Source organism: Panthera leo, chromosome B3 (assembly GCF_018350215.1).
Source record: "Panthera leo isolate Ple1 chromosome B3, P.leo_Ple1_pat1.1, whole genome shotgun sequence".
Taxonomy (NCBI): domain Eukaryota; kingdom Metazoa; phylum Chordata; class Mammalia; order Carnivora; family Felidae; genus Panthera; species Panthera leo.
Window position 1 is genome coordinate 42,851,574 of NC_056684.1, and position 25,429 is coordinate 42,877,002.

The 25,429-nt window shown below is 35.2% G+C and overlaps 1 protein-coding gene across 1 annotated transcript in view; it reads left to right on the forward strand.

Annotated features, from left to right (window-relative positions):
- Positions 1–25,429, forward strand: part of VPS13C (vacuolar protein sorting 13 homolog C) — a 192,877-nt gene that overhangs the window by 140,179 nt on the left and 27,269 nt on the right. The window contains exons 54-66 of the mRNA XM_042941847.1: positions 318–473; positions 636–900; positions 1,771–1,931; positions 2,907–3,028; positions 3,564–3,858; positions 5,128–5,517; positions 7,317–7,421; positions 8,113–8,277; positions 9,818–9,946; positions 10,218–10,351; positions 12,513–12,639; positions 18,159–18,394; positions 23,925–24,066. Of these exons, the coding sequence (XP_042797781.1) occupies positions 318–473; positions 636–900; positions 1,771–1,931; positions 2,907–3,028; positions 3,564–3,858; positions 5,128–5,517; positions 7,317–7,421; positions 8,113–8,277; positions 9,818–9,946; positions 10,218–10,351; positions 12,513–12,639; positions 18,159–18,394; positions 23,925–24,066 (2,427 nt within the window). The remainder of the gene's footprint in view (positions 1–317; positions 474–635; positions 901–1,770; positions 1,932–2,906; positions 3,029–3,563; positions 3,859–5,127; positions 5,518–7,316; positions 7,422–8,112; positions 8,278–9,817; positions 9,947–10,217; positions 10,352–12,512; positions 12,640–18,158; positions 18,395–23,924; positions 24,067–25,429) is intronic.

Below are 25,429 nucleotides of genomic sequence, written 5' to 3' on the forward strand. Positions count from 1 at the left end.
ATAAGGACCAATTAGTCAGACGACACTGGGTAAATAGCTTCCTCTGGGGAATGCACAAGAAACAAATACTGTAACTGACCTGGAGAGCTTTTGTGACACAGTCCGAAACATTACCCCGTGCACTGACCACACACTGCAAAAAAGACTGCTGATCTGTGCTGTGTCTAAGCGAAGCACTGGTTGTTTTTGAAACTGAGACTTTTGACCAGCCTTAATATGAAGGGATCAGTTTAGGAGAGTTTAACACTTTGAGAGTTTTAAATTTTTGTTATTAAATGGCTAATAACTTAAATGTGTCACATTATTTATCCTCCTAGGTAAAGAAGAATCCAGTCCAAGATAAAAGTTTAATTCCAGGAGATGATTTTGTTTTTCTTCCTGAGCCACAAACAGCAGTTCATATTTCTTCAGGAGACACAATGAATATAACCATATCCAAAAGTTGCCTGAATGTTTTCAACAATTTAGCCAAAGTATGTTTGGTTTTTTCTTGGTATATTTCAAATGGGATTTTAAAATGAAGCATGTACGGATTATTTATGCTTGTCATCACAATTACTTTCTTAAAAATGTTTAATTTTGGAAAAAAATTGAATTTTGCAAAAATTTTATTGCGATGTTATGTTCCTTTTCAGGGTTTTTCAGAGGGCACTGCTTCTACTTTTGACTACTCTTTAAAAGATAGGGCTCCTTTTACAGTGAAAAATGCTGTAGGCATTCCCATTAAGGTGCAGCCCAATCATAATCTCAGAGTAATAGGCTCCCTTGAGAAAAGTGGTGTTTATGATGTTGATGCTGGTCAGCATTTGGAATTGGAATATGCCAGCATGGAACCTTCACGTCAAGGAAAATTATCTATGTTGAGCCGTCAGGAAAGCTCTTTCTTCACTCTAACCTTTGGTATGCTATATTTATTTTATATTCATCTTTGGAATTGTAGCTGTGTGGCTTATTTTTGTTAAAATGTAAAGATATTGCTGCAGATACCTTGGGAGACAACATTTCTAAAGGCTTGAAACAAATAGTTGATAAGCTCTTATTTTCTTCCTCTAAACTTGAGACAATTAAATTTAAGAATTACCTTAGAAAATTAGATTATTTCTGTGCCCTTAAATAATGTCGTCTGTAGCATGCTTCAAAAAGGATGTGAGTCCATTGAGGAGAGGAAAATGAACTATATTCAGAAGTCATAAAATGTTGACAGTAATTATCACCATTACACAGAAAAGGTGATTATTGCTCTATAGTTGAAAGAAAAGGAACAAGCTGAAATTTGTGTGATTTAAGAAATTTTTTTTATTTTTATGTATATTCCAAGTTAACATACAGTGTGATATTAGTTCCAGGCATGCAATATAGTGATTCATTACTTCCATATAGCACCTGCTGTTCATCACAAATGGCCTCCTTACTCCCCATCACCTATTTCACCCATCCCCCCACCCACCTCCCTTCTGGTAACCATCAGTTTGTTCTCCATAGGTAAGGGTCTGTTTCTTGATTTAAAACCCGAAGAGAAATTGTTTTGGGTCAAAACATTTTATAACTAGTTTCCTTTCTTTTTTTATTTTACTCTTTTTTTATTTTAGTTTCTTTAGTTTCCTTTCTTTGTTGGTTCCTACGTCTCAGAAAAGCATTTTGAGTAGTCGTCATGTTCAGTCATGAAGAAGAATTCCCTTGTATTATTTTAAGGTGCTGATGAGTACTCTGTCTGAGAGAAATATAGGTAAATTGGTATTTGGAATGCTTCTCACTTATGCTCTGCCTTAGTACCTCATGGATATACAGAAGTTGCAAAAGTCCCTGTTGCCAGATCCGGACGGCGATTGTATAACGTACGGAATCCCAATGCCAGTCATTCTGACTCAGTCTTGGTACAGATTGATGCAACTGAAGGGAATAAAGTAATCACTCTTCGTTCTCCTCTGCAGGTAATCCATTAAAGTGAATTGTGTCCCTTGAAGTATAGCAAGAAATCTTCAATCATTTGGGTGAATATAGGAATATGATAAAACATGGAGCTAATACTGATTATTCAGAAATACATAATAGGTTGAATTGGCTGCTATTTCCAGTCTAACTTGTTTTTATTCTAGTCTTCATTTTAAATGTCTGATTAAACAGTTTTGTTATTTGAAAGGCCATTTTTGTTATGGTCTAGGTTGAAAATTAAGGAAGATTTTCACCTCTTTCTTTAAAGATTTAGAACTGGGAGTGTTAATAATTATAAGTGGTTGCCAAATAAAATAGCATTCCATTCTCTTTGTATATCACTTGGGATTGTATGTTTCAAGTATATCTGAAGGAATACTGGAATGATCTCCCCAGAAAAAGATTTTAGCATCTTAATCTTTTCTATGTTTAAGGCTTTATCCATTTTTCTTTTCCTGTGCATTATTACAGGTTTCATTATATGGTCATCAAAAGAACATTTCTTCCTACTTAGAATATCAGATAAAAAAAATAAAGGATTTCAACTTTTGGCCATTGTTATCTCTCAGTTTGCTGTTCTAGCCTATATCACGTTATAGTCCAGGAGAGAGAGTTGTAGTCCTTTTCCTTATATTTCCTTTGCTATCCTTTTCTGTTTTCACATGGTGCATTGAAAAGAGGTTATAATGGGGAAAATATTATGGCTGAACTCCAAAGAGTAATACATATTATACACAACAGTGAACATCAGTGTAGAACGTGTGACTCTCTCAGAACTTTTCAACTGCCACTTAAACATCAAGTTTCTCATGTAAAGCACTTAAATATCCTAAAATTTTTCAATTATCCATAAAATATCTTCTAATACTGGGCTTGAAACTTTTAGATCTAAAAGTAACTGTGTGCAGCTCACATTTTTCTTTTGGCCATGTGTTATCTTTTTAAACAACTTGTATGTCTTTTTTATCCAACAGATTAAAAATCATTTCTCTATTGCATTCATCATCTATAAATCTGTTAAGAATGTTAAGCTGCTGGAGCCCATTGGAGTAGCCAGCCCTGAAGAGGAGTTCCATGTTCCTTTAGATTCATATAGGTACCTATTTCCTTGAAACTAATGCTTGAAAACTAATACAAAGTTTTAAAAGGTTCACAATATATATTTTTAAATATGAATTGGGATCTATATTCCAGGAAAAAAACTTATATTTTTATTATCTAAAGATGTGTAAAAGCCAGTTTTAAGACATCTAGAGAAATACATTTATTTAATCATTGATTTACCAGATGAAAAATTTCTTACTGTATAGTTGATGTTTTAGCACTTTCTGAAATTTATTTTTACTAGGTTGCCTTTATAATTGAAGTGACTATTTTTTTTTTTTTTTGACTTGTCATTGCTTACACAGCGTTTTGTTTTTGTTTTTGTTTTTGTTTTTTTCCCAGAAAGTTCCTCCCTGAGTTAGCTATGTGACTTTGGGCGGGTTTCTTAACCTTTCGTAGCCTTGTTTTCCTCCTCTGTAAAAATAGGAATAAGTATTTACCTTGTAGAGTTACCAAGAAGATTTAATGAGATTCTTAAGTTCTTGATAAAAGCTTTTTTCCCCAACTCTGTTTTCTTTTTTCTCTAGATGTCAATTATTTATTCAGCCAGCTGGTATCTTAGAGAATCGGTACAAAGAATCCACCACTTACATTTCTTGGAAGGAAGAACTTCACAGGAGCAGGGAAGTCAGATGCATGCTTCAGTGTCCGTCAGTAGAAGTCAACTTCTTACCTCTCATTGTCAATACAGTTGCTCTGCCTGATGAATTAAGCTATATATGTAGCCACGAGGAAGATTGGGATCCAGCTTACATTATCCATCTTTATCCTACCCTCACTTTGAGGAACCTTCTCCCATACTCTCTAAGATATTTACTTGAGGTATGGCTCTTGTATTTTGTTTGACCTTTATTATTGCAGAGTGATTTCTAGTTTTTTCACTATGTTTTTAGTTGAGGTATTTTTACATAGCATAATTGTAATGCTTTAATAATATTAATAATAGCAAAAACCGATACAGCAGTTAGTATGTGGCAAACGCTATACCATGTGCTTTACCTGTATTAACACATTTAATCCTTGCAATAACCTTCTGGTGTAGGTACTATTATTAGACCCATTTTACAGAGGAACAAACTGAGTCACATAGGAATTAAGTGACAGGCCCAAGATCCCACAGCTAATAAGTTGTAGAGCTGGGATTTGAACCTAGGTAATTTGGCTCCTTGCTCCCTTCCACTGAGCTCTGCTGCATCTGCTATGAAATAAGAACCATATCAATCTCTTCCATTAGCTGATGGATAGAAAAAAGCCAGTGAGGAAGCACTCATCTTACTTTATTCTAAAGTTAATTTTAAAGTTTTTATTGTAAAGTTAATAGTCTTATTTGATCCAGGTTTCTCTTGAACTTAAAATAATTAGTCTGTCTGATAAATAATGGGCAACATTTTTAGTAATGACATATGATAAATATTTTTAGATTCTACATTCCACAACATTTTAAAATACAAAAGTCTGGAAAGTGTTGGAGCTTAAATTATTTCTTTTCTTTATCTGACAATGAGCCACCCCTCAGTTTGTAAAGGCTAAAATGAATTAAATGAACTAAAAAGTATTTATGTAAAAGAAGCTTTCAAAAAGGAAGCCTGATTTATTATGTGGCTATTAATCATTCTAAAAACAATTCCACATCCCTTAGATAGTTTGTCAGAAGTTTGCTCTCACTTTCCTTCTTTTATTTATATGGGAACCACGAGGCATAGCATTTGAACAGAGGGTGAAGCTGAAGCCAGGTGGTTAAGTGGCTCATTAATGACACAGACAACAGCCAGCATTCCTGAACCCATCCTTGGATCCTAGGCCTAGATCTGACTTTATTTATTTCTTTATTTTTTCCAAATCTGTGGCCATTGACTTACTAATAGCCAAATGACAGTTTCTCCCTTTGGCTGTGATATAATATTTTTCATTGTAGTCCTTAGTGGTTATTGAACATTCATAATATGTAAGCCTGGGACTCCACTGAAGTCTTGTCAGTTAATCTGAATGTGGTACGTTATTTATTAGCATTTGCATAAAATATGGATGTTGTTACCGCAGAGTTTTTAAAATATCACTAAGCAAATTTAGTTTTTGTTTGTTTGTTTTTAGGGAACAGCGGAAACTCATGAGCTAGCAGAAGGCAGTGCTGCTGATGTTCTCCATTCGAGAATCAGTGGAGAAGTAATGGAATTAGTTCTGATGAAATACCAGGGCAGAAACTGGAACGGACATTTCCGTATATGTGATACGCTTCCCGAATTCTTCCTTGTGTGTTTTTCTCCTGACTCTGCAGAAATGATGACAGTTGACTTGTCAGTACATGTCAGACGAATTGGCAGCCGGATGGTGCTATCTGTTTTTAGTCCCTATTGGCTAATCAACAAGACTTCTCGGGTTCTCCAGTATCGTGCAGAAGATATTCACGTGAAACATCCAGCTGATTTCAGAGATATTATTTTATTTTCTTTCAAGAAGAAGAATATTTTTAGTAAAAATAAGGTGTGTTTTGGTTGATATAACAAGTTAAAATAGATAAATTCCTAGTTTGGAAATTTTTGAGTCATTAGCCTTCCCTCAATCCATGCTTACCAGTTTGCTAAGTGCCATTGGTATGAATTAAGTCCAAGGAGACTTTTAAGGAATGCATAGTCAAGTGGGATGTTAGGATTAGCAAGAGTTTCCCAAGACTGAATTGCCCTTTTCTCCATTGCCTTTAGAATTGCTTCTGTTCTGGGGCACCATGGTGGCTCGGTTAAGCATTTGAATTCGGCTCGGGTCGTGATCTCACAGTTCGTGAGTTCAAGCCCTGTGTCGGGCTCTGTGCTGACAGCTCGGAACCTGGAGCCTGCTTCAGATTCTGTGTCTCCCTCTCTCTCTGCCCCTACCCCCCCCCCACCCCCTACCTGTGCGCTTGCCCTCTCTCTCTCTCTCTCTCAAAAATAAACAAACATTGGAAAAAAATTACTTCTGTTATTTTAGTAGTGTCAGGTAGAAAGCTTGACTTTATGTACTTTACCAGTAATGGCATTTCAAAAGGTGGAACAGTTGGATTTAGCTTATACTAACTGAGCCCTTCTATGTATGAAGCCCTAAAACCAAGCCTTTGAGAGAGAAACCTAGTACCTAAGCCTGGTCTTTTCTGCTCTGGTCCCTTCATTCCTTTGTAGACTCCTATCATGAAATTGCTTCTCACACATTATCCTAAGTGCTCACTGCTAGGCCTTTGTGTTACAGTTTCTGCCTAAAATGTCTCTTCCCCTATGCTTTTTCCTGCCTGCCACATCTTTTCTGGTTCCCTGCTGTTTATCTTTTGGCTGTCATTGTGCTCAGGCCTAACATGTGTGAAGGATTTCTAACTGCTTAAGTAGAGCTAGATAGTACAACCTTGTTCTCTTAGAGCATTGGTTCTCAAATTTCAGAGCATGTTAGAATCACCTAGAGGGCTTTCTAAAATACATTTCTGGGTTGTGCCCCTGATGTTTGATTCAGTAGGTCTGGGTAAGGTCTGAACATTGCATTTAGGTGATGCAATGTCAGTGATGCTGACAGTGCTGGTCCAGGGACCACATTTCAAGAACCATTGTCTTAAAGTGTTGATTAATCCATAGCATTTATTTACCTGTTTATGTGTCTTACCTGTGGTTGTCCTCAGGTTTTTTATAATCTCGATGGAGGAGAGCAGTTAGATCTCTTCTCTAAAACTTTATCTAAATCTCATAGCCAGAAGTAAACTTTTTACCGTCTCACCTTGGTAGCATTTTGTACTACTCGGGTAGCTCTTAATCCCATTCATTCTTGTATCATAATTATTAGTATGTGTTTCCCATCTCCCTGTTTAGTTGGAGCTCACTGAAGACAGGAACTGTGTCCTGCTGTCTTCCATTCTGCTGACCATGATGCCTTTCATTTAGCATTTGATAAGTAATGTTAAAGGAGTAAATTCTTTATGTTTTAAAACTTTTAAGAATTTGTTGGCTCATTATCTTAAGTCTAACACTGGAAAATATTATTTTATGTTAAGCTTTTCTTTTTAAACAGCAGAGGGTCTCATTGGCATACATCTTTAAATTCACTAAACTCATTGCATAGATGAATGGGAAGATCAGAGCTCTGCATTTATTTTATTGGCCTCTAGAATATCTGTGGTTCTCTGACCCATTGGCATTATGGCTTTGATTATTTTTTTCTATGTCCTATGATACTAAATAAATTTCTAATAGAATAGTATCTTTCCCTCAAATAAAATTAATGTAGTGTTTTAGGTTTCTTATATGATGGTTATGTGTTCTCTGTTGTAGGTACAATTAAAAATTTCTACTAGCGCCTGGTCCAATGGTTTTTCATTGGATACAGTGGGAAGTTACGGATGTGTGAAGTGTCCTGCCAACAGTATGGAATACCTGGTAAGATTTTGCTTGCTTATTCACCCTTGACTTCGTTCACATTTTCTTCAGCTCCGTTAACCAGCTAGGTTCTAAGGGGTACAGAAATTTGAATTCAAAGTATTATGTACAGGACTGTTATCTCTATAAATTTCTTTGACTACTAGTATGAGGACAAGACCTACGTTTATCAAAGTTTAAGAAGTGAGTTGAATCCATCTACGTCAGCAACTTGTAAATATTCAGAGTATACAAGAATCCTCATTCCACACTACTCCCTGCCAGATGTTTCTTAAATCTTAGATTTGACTGAAAATTTGAGTAACCTGAGGTCAGTTGACGTGTTGTAATTGCCACTTTGAAATTTTTATCTTAATTTATTAACAGAGAGATGATAAAGCAGCAAAACTTGAGCCTCTACACTAATTATAAAACAATTTATGTTTGGAATGTTAAAAAAATAAAGAATACAGCTAAACTAAATATGTTATTACAGTCATCATTAGTTAAATTACCGTTTGATATTTCTTGAATTGATTTCTGATGGAGCCAAACTAAGGAGCCAAGTATTTTTCTTAGTGAAAAGATAATCAGTAGTTGAATATGGCTTAGTAGTTACTTTATTTACAGGCGTTATTTTAAAATATCTTAAGAAATCTTTATGTGAATGGGGTGTGTGTATCATTTCAAAGAAGCTTGTTCCTTTACACAGGTTGGTGTTAGCATCAAAATGAGCAGTTTTAATCTTACACGAATAGTTACCCTGACTCCCTTTTGTACCATTGCAAACAAGTCGTCATTAGAACTGGAAGTTGGTGAAATTGCGTCTGATGGCTCAATGCCAACTAATAAGTGGAACTATATTGCTTCTTCAGAGGTAAAGTTTTCCTTCACTATGACTGGCTCCTGAAATGTACAAATAGATATAGACAGATAAATAAGAATTGCATATACTTTTGTGTTACCCTCACTTTGCTACAGTATTTGTATATTAAAACATGACAGCCAGCTTTGACTTTTTTTTCATAAACACATGTTAAAAAAAAGAAGAAGAAAATTACTGGTAATATTTATCACTAGCCAGTCTAGAGGGTTGACACTCAGGCTGTAGTTCTTCCTGTATGTATAGAACATGGATGTGTACTGTGAAAAGTACATTAAGATGACGTACTATGAATTGTCTCAGTAGTCAGGATAGTGCCTCTGTGTTCAAGAAGTATATAATGCTGTTGGAGGGCTTAAGACTCATATAAATTCACATGTGGAAAAAAAGATTGTGTATGCTAAGTTATAGGTGGTTGTAGAATTTCTGTAAAATTTCAAGTTTCCTTGAAAATTCTGCTAAAATTCGACCCCCTCACTTTACCAAGAAGGAAGTTAAAATCTCATACTTTTCTAAGATTGGTGAAGTCTTTGGAAGTCACGATCATTGTGGCCAAGAGCAAAAGGAATGTTTCATAGAAGAGGTGAGAGTTAGACTAAACTTCACAGGCTCAACAAGATTTTAGGAGATGAACAGAGTGAGGGAAAGAGTGTAGAAGAGGACAGGTGCAAAGATGAGCCTTAGTGCTTGAATTTGTGTGAGTTTTCAACCAAACCAGTTGACCTTAAGGATAGAACCATTCTTCTGTATGTCTCAAAAACAAAATTATATATATTTTTAAAAACTTAGCAAGAAGCTTAAGAGGAAGGATTCTAGTTATAGTGCAAACAAATTTAGAGTTCTGAGAGACATGGGCTTTCCAAGTCACTTAGAATGATTTCTGTAGACTTGGCAACAAATAAATGCTCATTATCATTGATGGGGGTTTGATAACAGTATCATTTTTATTCAGAAATGGAATTCACTTACTACTCTATAACAGAAGGGCATTTTGTATTATATTAGGAACTAAAACCTCAGTTTCACAGATAAGGCTCAATGAGCTATATAATTTTATTAAGATCAAACATGAAGATAATGTCAGGACTTCCAGCGAGGTCGCTGGTGTTCTTTTCATTGCCTTCAACTGTGTTTCTAGTTTATCTAGGAAAATATATGCTATGAAAGAATTCATAGTGCATTAAGCAATTAAAATGGAGTATGCACAAAAGCAAATGTTATTAAGATTATAGGTTTTAAATATTCAAGATACTTGAGTCATTCTTAATGAGTAAACTCTTTAGTTTCTCATTTGTAATTTTTTCATAAGTACATGAAGACTACTAAATCTGTATTCTTCTCATGGAGTTTCTTTTGTTTCATAAATAGTCCTTATATTGTCAATAACTTTAACATGAGATGAGGAAATATTTTAAGAAACAAACGTACTAATAATTGTATCATGGTCAGATTTAGAATTAAAAACTTAAGTAGCCATTATCTTATTGATACCACAGTACTGTTTTAAGACTGATACTAACTTTTGTATTTTTAGTGCCTTCCCTTTTGGCCTGAAAATTTGTCAGGCAAACTTTGTGTGAGAGTGGTGGGCTGTGAAGGTTCCTCCAAACCGTTTTTTTATAACCGACAGGATAATGGCACTTTATTGAGCTTGGAAGAGCTGGTATGTTTTCATGTTTTATAATAAAACATCTTTGGTTTTGAATTTTTGCTTTAAAATATTTTATTGAAGCATGCTATAAAATCTGGTAATTATGTGAAGGTGCTAATATATATCTCATGCTGTACATGTATTTGTAAGAGATCAGAGAGCCAGTGTGCTCTTCATTAAGAATATAAGAACACAACCTTTTTGTGTCTCCGTAACTGACTGCAATTCCAAATGTCACTGCAAGTTAAACCAATACTTCAAACAAGTTTTTTTTCTACAATAGAATGGAGGTATCTTGGTGGATGTAAACACTGCTGAACATTCAACTGTCATAACGTTTTCTGATTACCATGAAGGATCTGCGCCTGCTCTGATAATAAACCACACACCACAGGACGTCCTCTCATACAAACAGAGGTATAAAAAAAAAGCTACATGGAAAATCTCGTTTGCTTTTTACTGGCCCACAGTCTTTTCTGGGAAACACTTGGAGTGTAGATGAGTTTCACATTCCACATGTTTTCTGATTTTAGAAAGGTAATGTGGAACACATGCTGTTTATTATAATACCCCCAGCAGGTGTGGAGCAGTTCTCTGTAGTCCAATACATTAATATTCCTGCACCTGTTTCGATGAGCAATGGGTGTTGTATGGAAACCAATTTGACAATAAATTTCATATTAAAAAAAATATTCCTGCAGCAAAACTTATAAATATTCATACCAAGTGGGATAAATAAAAATTAATAGTCTCGCATCAATTCAGAGCCATTTTTTTAGCCAAATGACTTTTGACACCAAACTGATAAGAGCTTTTACAATTTCAGAATTGCATATGAGGAACTGTGAACCTCTTTGAGCATTATTATTCTTTTGTAATCTGGTAATGCTTTGTTGTTGTTGTTTGTTTGCTTTTGTTCCCAATAGAGGTGATAGATTAAATGAGAGGACAATAAGTAGATAGTGGTGTTGAATATAAGTGTGGGATGATAGGAATTTTGTTGTTCTTGCTTGTCCTGTCATTTGGTTTGGATGATGCCGTTATATAATGATTTAACAGATAGTTTTACACCCTGACAATGTATGTTGTATATTTGCCAGGAATTATTGCTATAAATCTGCAAGGCATTATTTTATATATGTATAAAATCTTGTATATACATAAGGTTATTTTTATATAGAGAATTATTTTATATAAAGTAATGCCTTGCAGATTTACGTATTCTTTTTTTTTAATATTTTTTTTAATGTTTATTCAGTTTTTGAGAGAGACAGAGAGTCAGCAGGGCAGGGGCAGAGAGAGAGGGAGACACAAAATCTGAAGCAGGCTCCAGGCTCTGAGCTGTCAGCACAGAGTCCGAAGCGGGGCTTGAAGTCATGAACCGTGAGATCATGACCTCAGCTGACGCTTAACTCACTGAGCCACCCAAGTGCCCCCAGATTTACCTATTTTTAAGTCTTCTGGCTTGAATCCACTGAGAGAATTTTTTTAATTAAAAAAAAAATTTTAAAACACATGCATGTGCACACAAGCAGGAGAGGGGCAGAGAGAGAGAGAGAAAGAGAGAATCCCAAGCAGGCTCCATTGAGCTCTACAGCCCTGTGCGGGGCTGGATCAGGGCTGGATCTCCAGAACAGTGAGATCATGACCTGAACTAAAACCAAGAACCTGACCCTTAACTACTGAGCTACTCACTCCCACCCCTCACTGAGAGATCTAAAAGCACAGAATGGGGTTGAAACCTAATTGGGTTAATTTTTTTTTTTCTTTTTAGTTCTCTGGAAAGTTTTTTGTAATATGGACTAATACTTCTTAAACATTGTTAAAGTACAGATTCTGATTTAGCAGGTTTTAGGCGGGGCCCAGGATTTTGCACTTTCAGGAAGCTCCAGTTGATGTTGATGCTGCTTATCCACAGATCACTTTGAGTAGCAACAGTATGGACCTAATTTCTTTTTTCCTGAGACTCATGTTTGTTATCTAATTGTGTGTGATTAAAAAACTTAAATTTAAGCACTGAGTGGAGTTCTGCTGCTGCCAAAGAACTTACTATTTATAGCTTTTTTCTACAGGTGGACTCGGATGTACCAATCTGTCTACCTTAATGAATTCCATTGCTGTTATATTGCCTGGATCAATTTGGAGGGTACTGCAGCTTCAGAAAGGCAAATTCCATTCCCTCAAGCTTTTAACGTTTATTTATTTTTGAGACAGAGAGAGACAGAGCATGAACGGGGGAGGGTCAGAGAGAGGGAGACACAGAATCTGAAACAGGCTCCAGGCTCTGAGCTGTCAGCACAGAGCCCGATGCGGGGCTCGAACTCACGGACCGCGAGATCATGACCTGAGCCGAAGTCGGCCGCTTAACCGACTGAGCCACCCAGGCGCCCCAGTTCCCTCAAGCTTTAAAACCATTAGTTTGTTGGACATTTTAGGTTACTTATTGTTACGCAGGGTTCTGTTGATTAACAAAGGTGATTTTATAAGATTTTTCTGCCAGTCCCCTCTCTGTAAATCACAGGTCTGGGTATCTCAAGGCTTGGATATTTTAATCTTCCCTCTGTCCGTTGTGTTTCAGTGGCTCACAGGAAGAAGTGCACTTGCTGCCAGGACAAGCTCGACTCTTTGCCTGGGCGGATCCTACTGGTACCAGACAGCTTACATGGACGTATGCAGCAAATACCGGGGAGCACAGTCTGTTAAAGGTATCATTTGATGTGAATGGGTGCTGTATGAGCTGCCTGATGGCAAAGGAAGCAGGCAAGCTAGCTTCACACAGTCCTCTTTGCCCTTACTGAATGAAAGATCAGATGGAAGTATTTTCCTTTTTTAAAAAAAAAAATTTTCTTAATGTTTATTTATTTTTGAGAGAGAGACACAGAGCATGAGTGGGGGAGGAGCAGAGTGAGAGGGAGACACAGAATCTGAGGCAGGGTCCAGGCTCCGAGCTGTCAGCACCGAGCCCGACACGGGGCTCGAGCCCACGAACAGTGAGATCATGCCCTGAGTCGAAGTCAGACTGAGCCACCCAGGCGCCCCTGGAAGCATTATCAAAATAAGTTGCTTTTGGACTTTAGATTGCAAGTAGTTCATACCAATATTTTAGATTAGTCAAAATAATGTGTTTACAATGTAAAAAATAGTCCTGCTTCATCTTGCCCGGTAAAGACCATTCAAGTACCCTCTAATGTGCCTTTTTTTTTTAAAGAAAGCAACTTTATTTTAAAAAAATTTTTAAGACTTTATTTTTTAGAGCAGTTTGAATTTTACAACAGTGAGAGAGATATACATATACTTTCCATATACCCTGACTCCACACATACAGAGCCTCACCCTTTATCAACACCACTCATCAAAATAGTTGATAATTTACCAAAAATGAATTTACACTGACATACCATAATCATCCAGAGTCCTTAGTTTATGTTACGGTTCTCTCTTGTACATTCTGTGGGTTTGAACAATTATGTGATGACATATATCCAGTATTATACTATCATATAGAGTATTTTCTCTGCCCTAAAAATCTGCTGTGGCCTGCCAGTCCACTCACCCTTCCCACCTGGCAAGCACTCATCACTTTATTGTGTCCATAGTTTTGCCTTTTCCAGAATGTAATATAGTTGGAATGATATAGTATTGGTTTCCTTCAGTTAATAATATACATTTAAGCTTTCTCAAATTGGTTTCTTTCAGTTACTAATATACATTTAAGCTTTAAAGAAAGCAACTTTAAAGCTAGGTGAAAACAATTTCATTTTGAACATATGCTTACCACTGTTGGCTATGAAGTTTTTAGGCATGTTTTCCCAATCAAGGCCATGTTTTTTTTTTTAGTTTTATTTTTTAATGTATATTTATTTTGAGAGAGAGTGAGCCAGGGAGGGGCAGAGAGATAAGGAGAGAGAGAGTCCCAACCAGGCTCCACACTCAGCATGGAGCCTAACGTGGGGCTCATTCTCACAACTGTGAGCTCATGACCTGAGCTGAAATCAAGAGTGGGACACCTAACTGACTGAGCCACCGAGTCGCCCCAAGGCCATAGGAATCTGACAGTATGCAAATTATCCCATATGAAAAATTTAATGAAATATTTATTGAAACAGTATTTAGGCAACTAATTTAATCATATATGTTATTCTGAGAGTCTTAGACTTTGGGAAGCTCTTAATTCATATACCAGCCTTTCTCTAATGTAAGAATTGGCTCCTGCATTAGTGATATAGATCATCTAGTTTCTGTAGTAATATGTTCTATCATGAAAAGTTCATAACAGTGTCCTGCTCTTTTGTCTGATAATGCCATTTGTTAAAAAAGCTTTCTTGACTTTTGCTTTAAAATGGTAATTGGCCAACAGTGACTGGATTATCCTCTCCCATAATTCCTCTAAAATACCCACAAAAGAGATAAAGACTTACCCACTTTTGAAATATCAGAATGATAGTTCCTCTGTTACTGGATTCTTGCAATAATTTCCATCATGACAATTTGATGGAGCTCTACTGGTTGCTTGTGCTTTACTTTTTATAAGAGCAAAACAAAAGGTTTATGAGTGGTACCGAGGCTTCACTTCCCTGATACTCTTAGCTCCCTGGCTCAGAGGCGTGGGAGCTTTGCCAGAGATTTCTGTGCTTTGCTGGTATTACTTCCCCTCTCCTCACATTTAATGCTGCTCAGCAACTGCAGTGCCCCAAGGTAGTGTATTGACACTAGAGAGAACATGGGAAGGACCTTCTGGAGGAGGATATTCAGGTTTGTATACTGAGGCACATTCAGAAAGCATCTGGGAATGGTGTATACAGGGGTTGTAGTTTTTAATGTTTCTCTTCTGTTTGGTGTTAGAGAACCAGGCCGTAGGAAAAATAGCACATAATCTGCCAGATTCTGGAAATTGAGTTGGAAGCAAGGCACTTGCTCATTCCCGGGTCTGCTAGGTTCATTTGGGAAGGGAGATCTGCTCAGGCCCCAGTGGACGTGAAGAGGGAGTTCAAAGGAAATCTACACATTATTGGTTAAACCTTAGGTCTGAACAGATCTTTCCTTATTAAGTATGAATGAAAAGGAAACAACAACAACAACAACAACAACATGGGGTTTATGAAAAAAATAGTTTGGGAGAAAAATGTAGCATTATTCTGTAGAATCAGAGGTCATTATACCTCTGAAAAATTTTTTACTGTAAGAGGACCACAAGAAAATTTCCTCACATCCTCAGTTAAGTTATAAAGTGATGGCAGCTATGAAATAGAAGAATGAATGGTGAAATAAAAAGAGACAACAAAATGAAGTGAAAGCAGAGTCGGGAAGCAGAATATATTTTGCTCATTCTATAAATACATCATTTAATCTTACATTTTAATTAGAGAAACATAGATTAAAGATTTTGTTTTTTTAAAAAAACTTGTCAATTTGTAGATCTAAAATCATTGATAAAAGAATTTTAAAATGAGAAAAAGAACATAAAGAAAATTTTACCTTTAGAGTAAGGGAGGGAAAGCTAAGGAAGTGTAAGTTACAAGCATAAAGAGGCAGTAAAGATACAGCAGGCAGACAGAAGTAAAAAGAAAGTGAAGTTGTTGGTATTAATTTCTGAACAACTATAATTCAAAGCAGAAACCTTTAAATAGAATATGATGTTATGACAAAAAAGGCATGATAGCCATAAACTTTCCTGCAAAGAATAACATCATATCAAAAATATAAAACTTAAAATGCTGGAAGTCGACCAAAACACAATTACCAGAGGATATTTTAACACACCTCATTTAATTCTTAACAGACCAAATAGATGAAAACTAAATATGATTAGAGAGTATTTCCATAATAACTAAGATTGAACCAAGACACATACCAAATTTTGTACTTTACAGAGAGAATTCACCTTCTTAATAGGTACTTAAGGAACATTTGCAAAATTTGATTGCATATTAGAATTTTAAAAACTGAGTAGGCTACTTTGACCTATGTTAAAAGCAATAAATTTTTAAAAAGCAGTATGCTGGCGAGGATGTGGAGAAAAAAGAACACTTATGCACTGTTGGTGGGAATATAAATTAGTGCAGCCACTGGGAAAACAGTATGGAGGTTCCTCAAAAAACTAAAAATGGAAGTACCACAGGATCCAATTTTTCCACTTCTGGGTATTTACACAAAGAAAATAAAACAATAATTTGAAAAGGTATATGCACCCCTGTTTATTGCGATAGTATTTATAGTAGCCAAGATATGCAAATAGCCTGTGTACATCAGTAAATGTCTTGTCCTTATCCTGTCATTTGGCTTGGATGATGCCATTATATAATGATATAACAGGTAGTTTTAAACGCTGAAAATATATGTTGTATATTTGCCAAGAATTATTGCTCTAAATCTGCCAGGCATTATTTTATATGTATATAAAATCTTGGATATACATAAGGTTATTTCTATATATAGAATTATTTTATATAAAATAATACCCGCATATTTACCTATTCTTAACTCTCCTGGCTTGAGTCCACTGAAAGATTTTTTTAAATGTTTAAAAATTTTTTTAAGTTTATTTATTTTGAGGGAGAGAGAACACGCTCACGTGCATATGAGCAGGGGAGTGGCAGAGAGAGAGAGAATCCCAAGCAGGCTCCATCCAGCTCTGCAGCCCTGTGTTGGGCTAGATCAGGGCTGGATCTCCAGAACAGTGAGATCATGACCTGAGCTGAAGCAGACACTTAACTACTGAGCCACTTGGATGCCCCCCACTGAGAGATTTAAAAGAACAGAATGTGATATACATACATATATGTATATATATCATAGAGTATTGCTCAGCCTTAAAAATAATGAGTTCTTGTCATTAGTAATAACATGGAAAAACCTTGAGGATATTATGCTATGTGAAGTAAGTCAGACAGAGAAAGACAAAACAACCATGTGATTTCACTTACATTGGAATCTAAAAAACAAACAAGGACGCCTGGGTTGCTCAGTCGGTTAAGCGTCCTACTTCGGCTCAGGTCATGATCTCATGGTTCTTGGGTTCAAGCCCTGCATTGGGCTCTGTGCTGACAGCTCGGAGCCTGGAGCCTGCTTTAGATTCTCTGTCTCTTTCTCTCTGTGCCCCTCTCCCACTCATGCTCTCTTTCTGAAAAACAAATAAACCTAATTAAAAAGTAAACAAACAAAAAAACAGAAACAGACCCATCAATATAGAGAACAAACTGGTGCTTGCCAGAGGTTGAGGTAGGCAGGGAGCAGTGGGTGAAATGGGTGAAGGGGAGTGGGAGGTACAGACTTCCATAAGTCACAGGGCTGACAGGTACAGCATAGGGAATATAGTCGTTGGTATTTCAGTAGTGTTGAATGGTGACAGATAGTAGCTATTCTTGTGGTGAACATAGGATAACGTATAGAAGCTGTTGAACATTATTTTGTACGCTTAAAACTAATGAAACATCCTGTGTCAACTATAGTTGAGTTTTTAAAAAGTACTTGATTTTAAACAGCAACAGAACTCATCTATACCTATGCTTTTGGTAAATCCTTTATCCATTTGCATTTTTTTTCCAAGAAAGCATGAGATGGAAAGCACATAGTAGGTACTTGTCACGCTTGTTGAAATGACTGTTATATTTATATTAAGTCCAGAATGAAGGGGAATAATTATTTAAGTCTCTGAAAACACTGACCAAATCAAATCTTATATTTTTAAGGGCCATGGTGAGACCCTCAGCCAAGAAGGCTTTGTGAAAAAGTATGAGTACAAACCATAGTTTTATTGTTGAATAGTGTGATTTATATAATCACTATTTATGTAGTCACTATTTATATAATCACTGTTATAAATATTTGCAGTGTTATAAGTTATTAAAACATAAAAATAAATAGGTTAGTTTTATCTGAGGTTACTATTCTAATAAATATAGGAACCATTCTGTTCTCCATCTTGGAGACAAGTAAGCAGCTTATTGCACCAGTGCCATTGTAGGAAACTCTTGTTCCTGCCAAGTGCCCTTTGAGCAGTCAAACCTAGGGTACAAAAAAAATTAAGCGCTATTAATGTTTGTTATTGTTTGAAAAAGTCAGTGAGTTATGTTTTAAAATAGGTTTTAACTTTGATTTATGTCATTTTGATGGTTTTCAATTTATAGACATACTTGTCAAACTTTTCTAAATGTGACTGTAGTTTAACTTTATGTAATGACAACTTGCTGCTTATGAGTTTAATATTAAATCTATTTTTCCCCAGGATGAATGTGGACAGTTTCCATATGATGCAAATATCCAGATACACTGGGTATCATTCCTGGATGGGCGTCAGCGAGTGTTGCTTTTCACTGATGATGTTGCCTTGGTTTCCAAAGCACTGCAGGCAGAAGAAATGGAGCAGGCCGATCATGAAATAACCTTTTCTCTCCACAGTCTTGGGCTTTCACTGGTTAACAATGAAAACAAGCAGGAAGTTTCATATATTGGGATAACCAGGTAGGGAAGAAGGAAGATAAGGCATCAGAAGTCTTTCAGAAGCATTGAGCTCATAGTGTCAAGCTTAATGAGAATAAATATATTCTGTATTTGGATATACTATATATTCTTTCAGCATAACTTTTGAACAGTTTTTTTCACTGCTAGTTGAAAATGCCCTAATATAGAAAGATGACTAAGATAATGTCTTTGCTCCTACTATACTGGCATGGGTTAGGGAAACCAACAACAATGGGTCAGATAAACCGGAAAAAACGTTCACAGAGAAGGCAGTCTTTGACATGGGTACATAATCTTTAATGGGCGGTTACTTAGACCTTTTTAATAGTGATGGAACCAGTTATTTTCTCTGACTCTGCTTGTATCTGTATAGGAAAAATATTCGAATTTATTTAGTTTTTTTTTTTTTAATTGCACGGACTTTGGTAAAAGACTCCTTCTTTTCTTGGAGGCTGTTGGGTGGAATGGTTAACATGTTACCATGTATAACCCTCATAGCACTTATCAATAATCATGTGTTTAGTGAAGTAAAAATAAAAACTAAGTAAAAATTAAGAGGTCATGTATATAATGTACTTTACACAACACCTGACAGATAAAGGATTCTATAAATGGTATACACGCCGCTAATATAATATTACTATATTTGTATATGTTTGAGTAATGTATTCTCTTGGTTATACATTTCAGTATTGTATAGTATTTTTAACCTAATATAAAAATCATTTTTAAGTCGTATAAATTCAGTTTTTCCACTCTGCTGTTCTTTGGTTAACTTATTTTTACTTTAATATTATATATACTATTATATTGTATCAGATTGGCCTTTATCAGGACTTTTAAAAATTCACCTAAAAGAACTTGATTATCTTTGTTATGATACACTATACATTTAATACACATTCAATAGAGATATGTACTGAGGAAAAGTAAATCAGTTATGTAATTTTAATCAATAGACTTTTATTCTTTTGAACAGTTTTAGGTGTACAGAAAAATTGACTATACAGAGTTCCTGTATACCCTGCATTTTCCCCCTATTATTAACATCTTGAAATAGTGTGGTACATTTTTTACTATTGATAAACTAATGTTAATACATTATTATTATTATTATTATTGTTATTGTTATTGTTATTATTACTTAAAGTCCAGTGTTGGTATTGTTTAAGTTAGAGTTTGCTCTTTGTGTTATAATTCTATGGGTTTTGGCAAATGAGTAACACATATCTGTTATTACAGTGTCATATAGAATAGTTTCACTACTGTAAAAATCTCCTGTAACTGCCTATTCATCCCTTTCTCTCTTTCTGCCTATTCATCCCCTGAACCTCTGGAAATCACTGGTCTTTTTACTGTCTCTGAAGTTTTTGCCTCTTCCAGAATGTCATTATCACTGGAATCATACAGTTATGTAGGCTTTTCAGATAGGCCTCTTTCACTTAGCGACATTTTTTTTTAGGTTTCTTCGTGTCTTTTTGTGGCTCGATAACTCATTTTTTTAAATCACTGAATAATATCCCATGTTTGGGTGTACCACAGTTTATTCACCTGTTGAAAGACATCTTCGTTGCTTCCAACTTCTGGCATTTATGAATGAAGCTGCTATAAACATTCATAGGTAGTTTTTTGTGTAGACATAAGTTTTTAAGTCATTTGGGTTAAGTATCAAGAAGCGTGATTGCTGGATTATTTGGTAGGATTAGTTTAGTTTTGTAAGCAGTTGCCAAATTGTCTTGCAAACTGGCTGCGCCATTTTGCATTTCCACCAGGAATGAATGAATGAATGAGCATTCATTGTTCCACACCCATGCCAGTATTTGTTGTCAGTGTCTGGATTTTGGCCATTCTTATAGGATGTAGTGATATGTCATTGTTATTTTAATTTGCAATTTGCTAATTACATATGCTGTTGAGCATTTTCAAATGCTTATTTGCCATCAGAATATCTTCTGTGGTGAAATTCAGGTCTTTTTCCCATTTTGTAATTTTTCATGGCCTTACCATTGAATTTTAAGAGTTCCTCATATATTTTAGATGCCAGCCTTTTATCATATACGTGTTTTGCAGATATTTTCTTCCAGTTTCTGCCTGTCTTTTCATTCTTTTAACACTGTCTTTCATAGGAAGGAGATCCAACATGAATTCTTTGGTTCATGAGTTGCGCTTTTGGTGTTGTATCTTAAAAGTCATCACCAAGTGCAAAGTTACTTACATTTTCTCATATGTTATTTTCTGGATTTTATAGTTTTGTGTTTGATGTTTAGGTTTGTATACATTTTCAGTTAGTTTTTGTGAAATGTGTAAGCTCTGTGGCTAGATTTCTTTTCTTTCTTTCTTTCTTTCTTTCTTTCTTTCTTTCTTTCTTTCTTTCTTTCTTTCTTTCTTTCTTTCTTTCTTTCTTTCGCATGTGGATATCCAGTTCTGTCACTGTTGAAAAGATTGTCCTTTTTCCATTGAATTGTTTTTGCTCCTTTTCAAAAATTAGCTGACTATCTGTGTTAGGGTCTATTTCTGGACCGTCTGTTTTCTTGATCTGTTTGTCAGTTCTTTCACCCATACCACACTGTCTTGAGGTCTGTAGTTTTGTGGTAATCTTGAGGTCATGTAGTCTCCATCCTCCAGCTTTTTTCTTCTTCTATATTGTATTGGCTGTTCTGAGTCTTTTGCCTTTCCATATAAACTTTAGAATTAGTTTCTCAGTTAGCTGGGACACTGGTTGGGATTGCATTTATAGATCAACATGGAAAGAACCGATGTCTTGACATTATTGAATCTTCATAGCCATGTACAGAGATCGTTTTATTTATTCAGATCTTCAGCCTCTTTCATCAAACTTTTGTTGTCTTCCTCATACATGAGTCTACAGACTTCACACAAATTTGTTAGATTCTGTTTATATCTAAGTGTTTCATTTCTTTGTTGCCATTGTAAAGGTTATTGTGTTTTTAATTTCAAATTTCAATTATTCATTGCAAGTATATAAGAAAACAACTGACTTTTGTATATTAACTCTGTATCTTGAAACATTAGTTGCAGGAATTTTTTGGTTGCATCTTTGGGATTTTCTACATAGACATGTCATCTGAGAACAAAGGCAGCTTTGTTTCACCATCTTTTCTAATCTGTGTACCTTTTATTTTCTTGACTTAATTGCATTATCTAGGATTTCCCAGTGTTGAATAGGAAGGAGTGGTGAGAGTAGACGTCCTTGATTTGTTTCTGATCTTGGCAAGAAAGCATCTAGTTTCTCACCATTAAGTATGATGTTAACTGTAGGTTTTTTGTTGATGTTCCTTATCGAGTTGAGGAAGTTCTCCTCTCTTCCTAATTTGTTGAAGAGTTTTTATAATGAATCAGTGTTGGATTTATATAATTTATAGTAGATACTTTATTCATTACCTTCATCAACTGGTGTTCTCTAATACATGATACAGTGAGGACATTGTTAACGGTATCATTGATTAATACCAACAAGCTATGTAAGCTGGAATAATATGGGGCTTTATTTTATCATTATGCAAAATTCTGTAATCAGGGATCAACCAAGTATGGCCTATCAGCTAAATCTAGCTGGTGGCTTGTTTTTATTTTTATTTATTTTTTTTTACAGACCTTGGTCAAGAATTTTTTACAATTTAGGTTAGAAAAATTTGAAAGGAAAATAGTATTTTGTAACAGAATGAAAATGATATGAAATTCAAAGTTTGTTGCCCCTAAGTAAAGTTTATTAGAATGCAGCCTGGCTTATTCTTTTACATGTCTGTGGCTGCTTTTGTGCTACTGCTTAGCACACAACAAAGGACAAATAACTTGAGAGTGTATGAGTGCCACACGTATAGCTATACTGCAACTTTTACTTATTTTTTATTACTAATGCATGCTCACCATGTCAAAAGAAGTAGACAAAAGTGGACTTTGAATGTCTCTCTTACAGGGCAGAGTTATTGAATGAAATGGCAAAGCATTATTTTATTGTGTAATGAGCCTATACCTGTGCTAAAAGAATATACGATATATTGACATTTCCAAATAAGCACATATCACAATATGCCTACCTCACAGGAAAGGAATGGCCAGAAAGATTAGAAAATTTAAGACAAAATATCTCATCACAGCAAAATTTCATTTATGTATATGTGTATGTATGTGTATATGTATGTATTTTTGATTTCAAGTTTTTATTTAAATTCTAGTTAGTTAACATACAGTATAATATTGGTTTCAGGAGTAGAATTTAGTGATTCATCACTTACGTATAGCCCCCAGTGCTCATTACAAGTGCCCTCCTTAATACCCATCACCCATCTAGCCCATCCCTCTACCCACCTCCTTCCAGCAGCCCTCAGTTTGTTCTCTCTCCTTAAGAGTCTCTTAAGATTTGCTTCCCTCTCTTTTCTTTCCCCTTCCCCCATATTCATCTGTTTTGTTTCTTAAACTCCACAGATGAGTCAAATCATTTGGTTTTTGTCTTTCTCTGACTGACTGATTTATCTCTTAGCATAATTTCTTCACAAAAATAAAAAACCAAAAATGAGGGTGCAGCAAAGTTAGTTTCTGAATGACTCATTTGTTAGCCATGCAAGGAATGCCTTTTATTAGTGGTAAGTTAATTGAATTATCTGAATGTAACCCTGAAGAAATGTGTCCAGAGTAAATAAGCTTAGGACCATTAGTCATTTTGGGAGAACAGTTGCTTGAACAACTAAGGACTTTTACAACAACATCAGTAGTCAACTAAAAATAAGACAAATGATTTTGACTCGTTTTCTTTGGCTCTTGAGTCACTAGATACTTCTAATACTGCTGTTACTGTACAGTCAAGTAGCCAGTGCTGAGTTTGAAGTGACTAAAGAATTAGCCTCTATGAATACTGACTTTGAGCCCTAATTAAGTGAAGCATTAAGTTGTCACCCCTGAGAAACAACTGTAAAAAAATTTTTTTTGCAAGTACATATGGTAACAGATAGTAACTAGATTTATTGTGATGATCATTTTACAATATACTCAAATATTAAATTATTTTTTATGTTTTATTTCAATTAATATGTTTTATGGCAATTATACTTTAATGAAAAACAAGTAATAAAAAATTTAAAAATCTTTTTTTCTCATTAATAAACTTGTGTTTTTAAAATGTATACTCAATTGTTTTTATATTTTGAATTTCATCAATTAGAAAAATTTGTGGAAGTTTTTTTTCCTCTCTCTTGTTATCTAAGCACTTAAATAATAACCTCAATTTTATCTCAGCTACAAAGCCTAAAATATTTACTATATGGCTCCTTACCAAAAAAGTTTGTGAGTCCTTTGATTGATTGATGTCAGTGTATGATAGAATAACTTTTTCCCCTACCCCTTTTCCTCATGTACTTTTCTACCACAGGTATATTTTGGTGTTTAAAAAAAGTCTCTTGCGTAAATATAATTTTCATTGGAGATTGATAATTGCAATAATTTAAAGTTGAATAACAATTCTGGCAAATCTAATATGTACTCCTAATTTAATTTTCTTTGTGAATTGTTTTAGTTCTGGTGTTGTTTGGGAGATGAAACCAAAACAGAAATGGAAGCCTTTTAGTCAAAAGCAGATAATGTTGCTGGAACAGTCGTATAAAAAATACCAAGTATCCAGAGACCATGGATGGATTAAACTAGATAATAATTTTGAGGTATACCAAAAATTTTTTTATTTTTTTTTATATATGTATTTTTTGGTGGATAGTAAGAAAGGAGAATTTACTGTCCAAGTAAAATGTGTACAGAAACTATTGATTAGTAAATAAACTCATTTATTAATAGGATTGGCATGACTAATATGAGTACCTTTTAAATTAAAATACATTATTAAATCATATACTATAAAACATTTAAATATGTTTCTCTCCTGTATTTTTATAGTTTCTTCTGTTCACAAGACAGTTTCATGGAACTTGTTTTCAGTAAGATTATGCAGAAATTAATATTGTGTATTGGAACTTCTTGGTGCATCTTTAATGATACTAGTATAATTGGTAAATAAAGTCTGTGCAAAATTATATATTTCAGTAGTGAAAAACCTATGGAAAATCTATTCAGTTAGATTCATTAATGTAAAAGATTGTTGGACATGGGTGGACATCATGAATGCAGGTGTACTCTGTGCAGGCCAGTATTGCAGCTGAAGGCCACTTTTGCTCCAAGAAGATCCAAGAAGCTTGACTGCCATTTCTCATTTGCTGTGGTTCAGTCCCACAGTTTTGGTTACTCTTTGTCTTTGATATCTAATGGTTGGGTTTGCATTGGCTATCAGATATGCTCCCCACCCCTACTCTCATCCCCATAAATGTTGGCCATGCTCAAATGAAAACAAATTGGCAGACCTAAATAAGCTATTAACTATTCATTGTTTAACTTTGCTAAAACAAAATTTAAGAGTTACCTTTATTCATTACTATTGAGGTTTTTATTTTTTATTTTTTAATTTTTTTTAATTAAAAAAAATTTTTTTTAATTTTTTAAATGTTATTTTTTTGGGGGGTACCTGGATGGCTCAGTCGGTTAAGCGGCCGACTTCGGCTCAGGTCATGATATTGCGGTCTGTGAGTTCGAGCCCCGCATCGGGCTCTGTGCTGACAGCTCAGAACCTGGAGCCTGTTTCAGATTCTGTGTCTCCCTCTCTCTGACCCTCCCCTGTTCATGCTCTCTCTCTGTCTCAAAAATAAATAAACGTTAAAAAAATTTTTTTTTAAATGTTATTTTTTTTATTTTTGAGACAGAGACAGAGCATGAGCAGGGGAGGGGCAGAGAGGGAGGCACAGAATCTGAAGCAGGCTCCAGGCTCTGAGCTGTCAGCACAGAGCCCGACGCAGGGCTTGAACCACAAACTGAGATCATGACCTGAGCCGAAGTCAGACGCTTAACCGACTGAGCCACCCAGGCGCCCCTACTATTGAGGTTTTTAAACAATATAAAGCATGGTTTATTTCCTTCAACTGCAGTTTAATTAATTGAAAAATTTCCCAGTTGTTTTCTTGTTTTCCTAATAACTTCGAT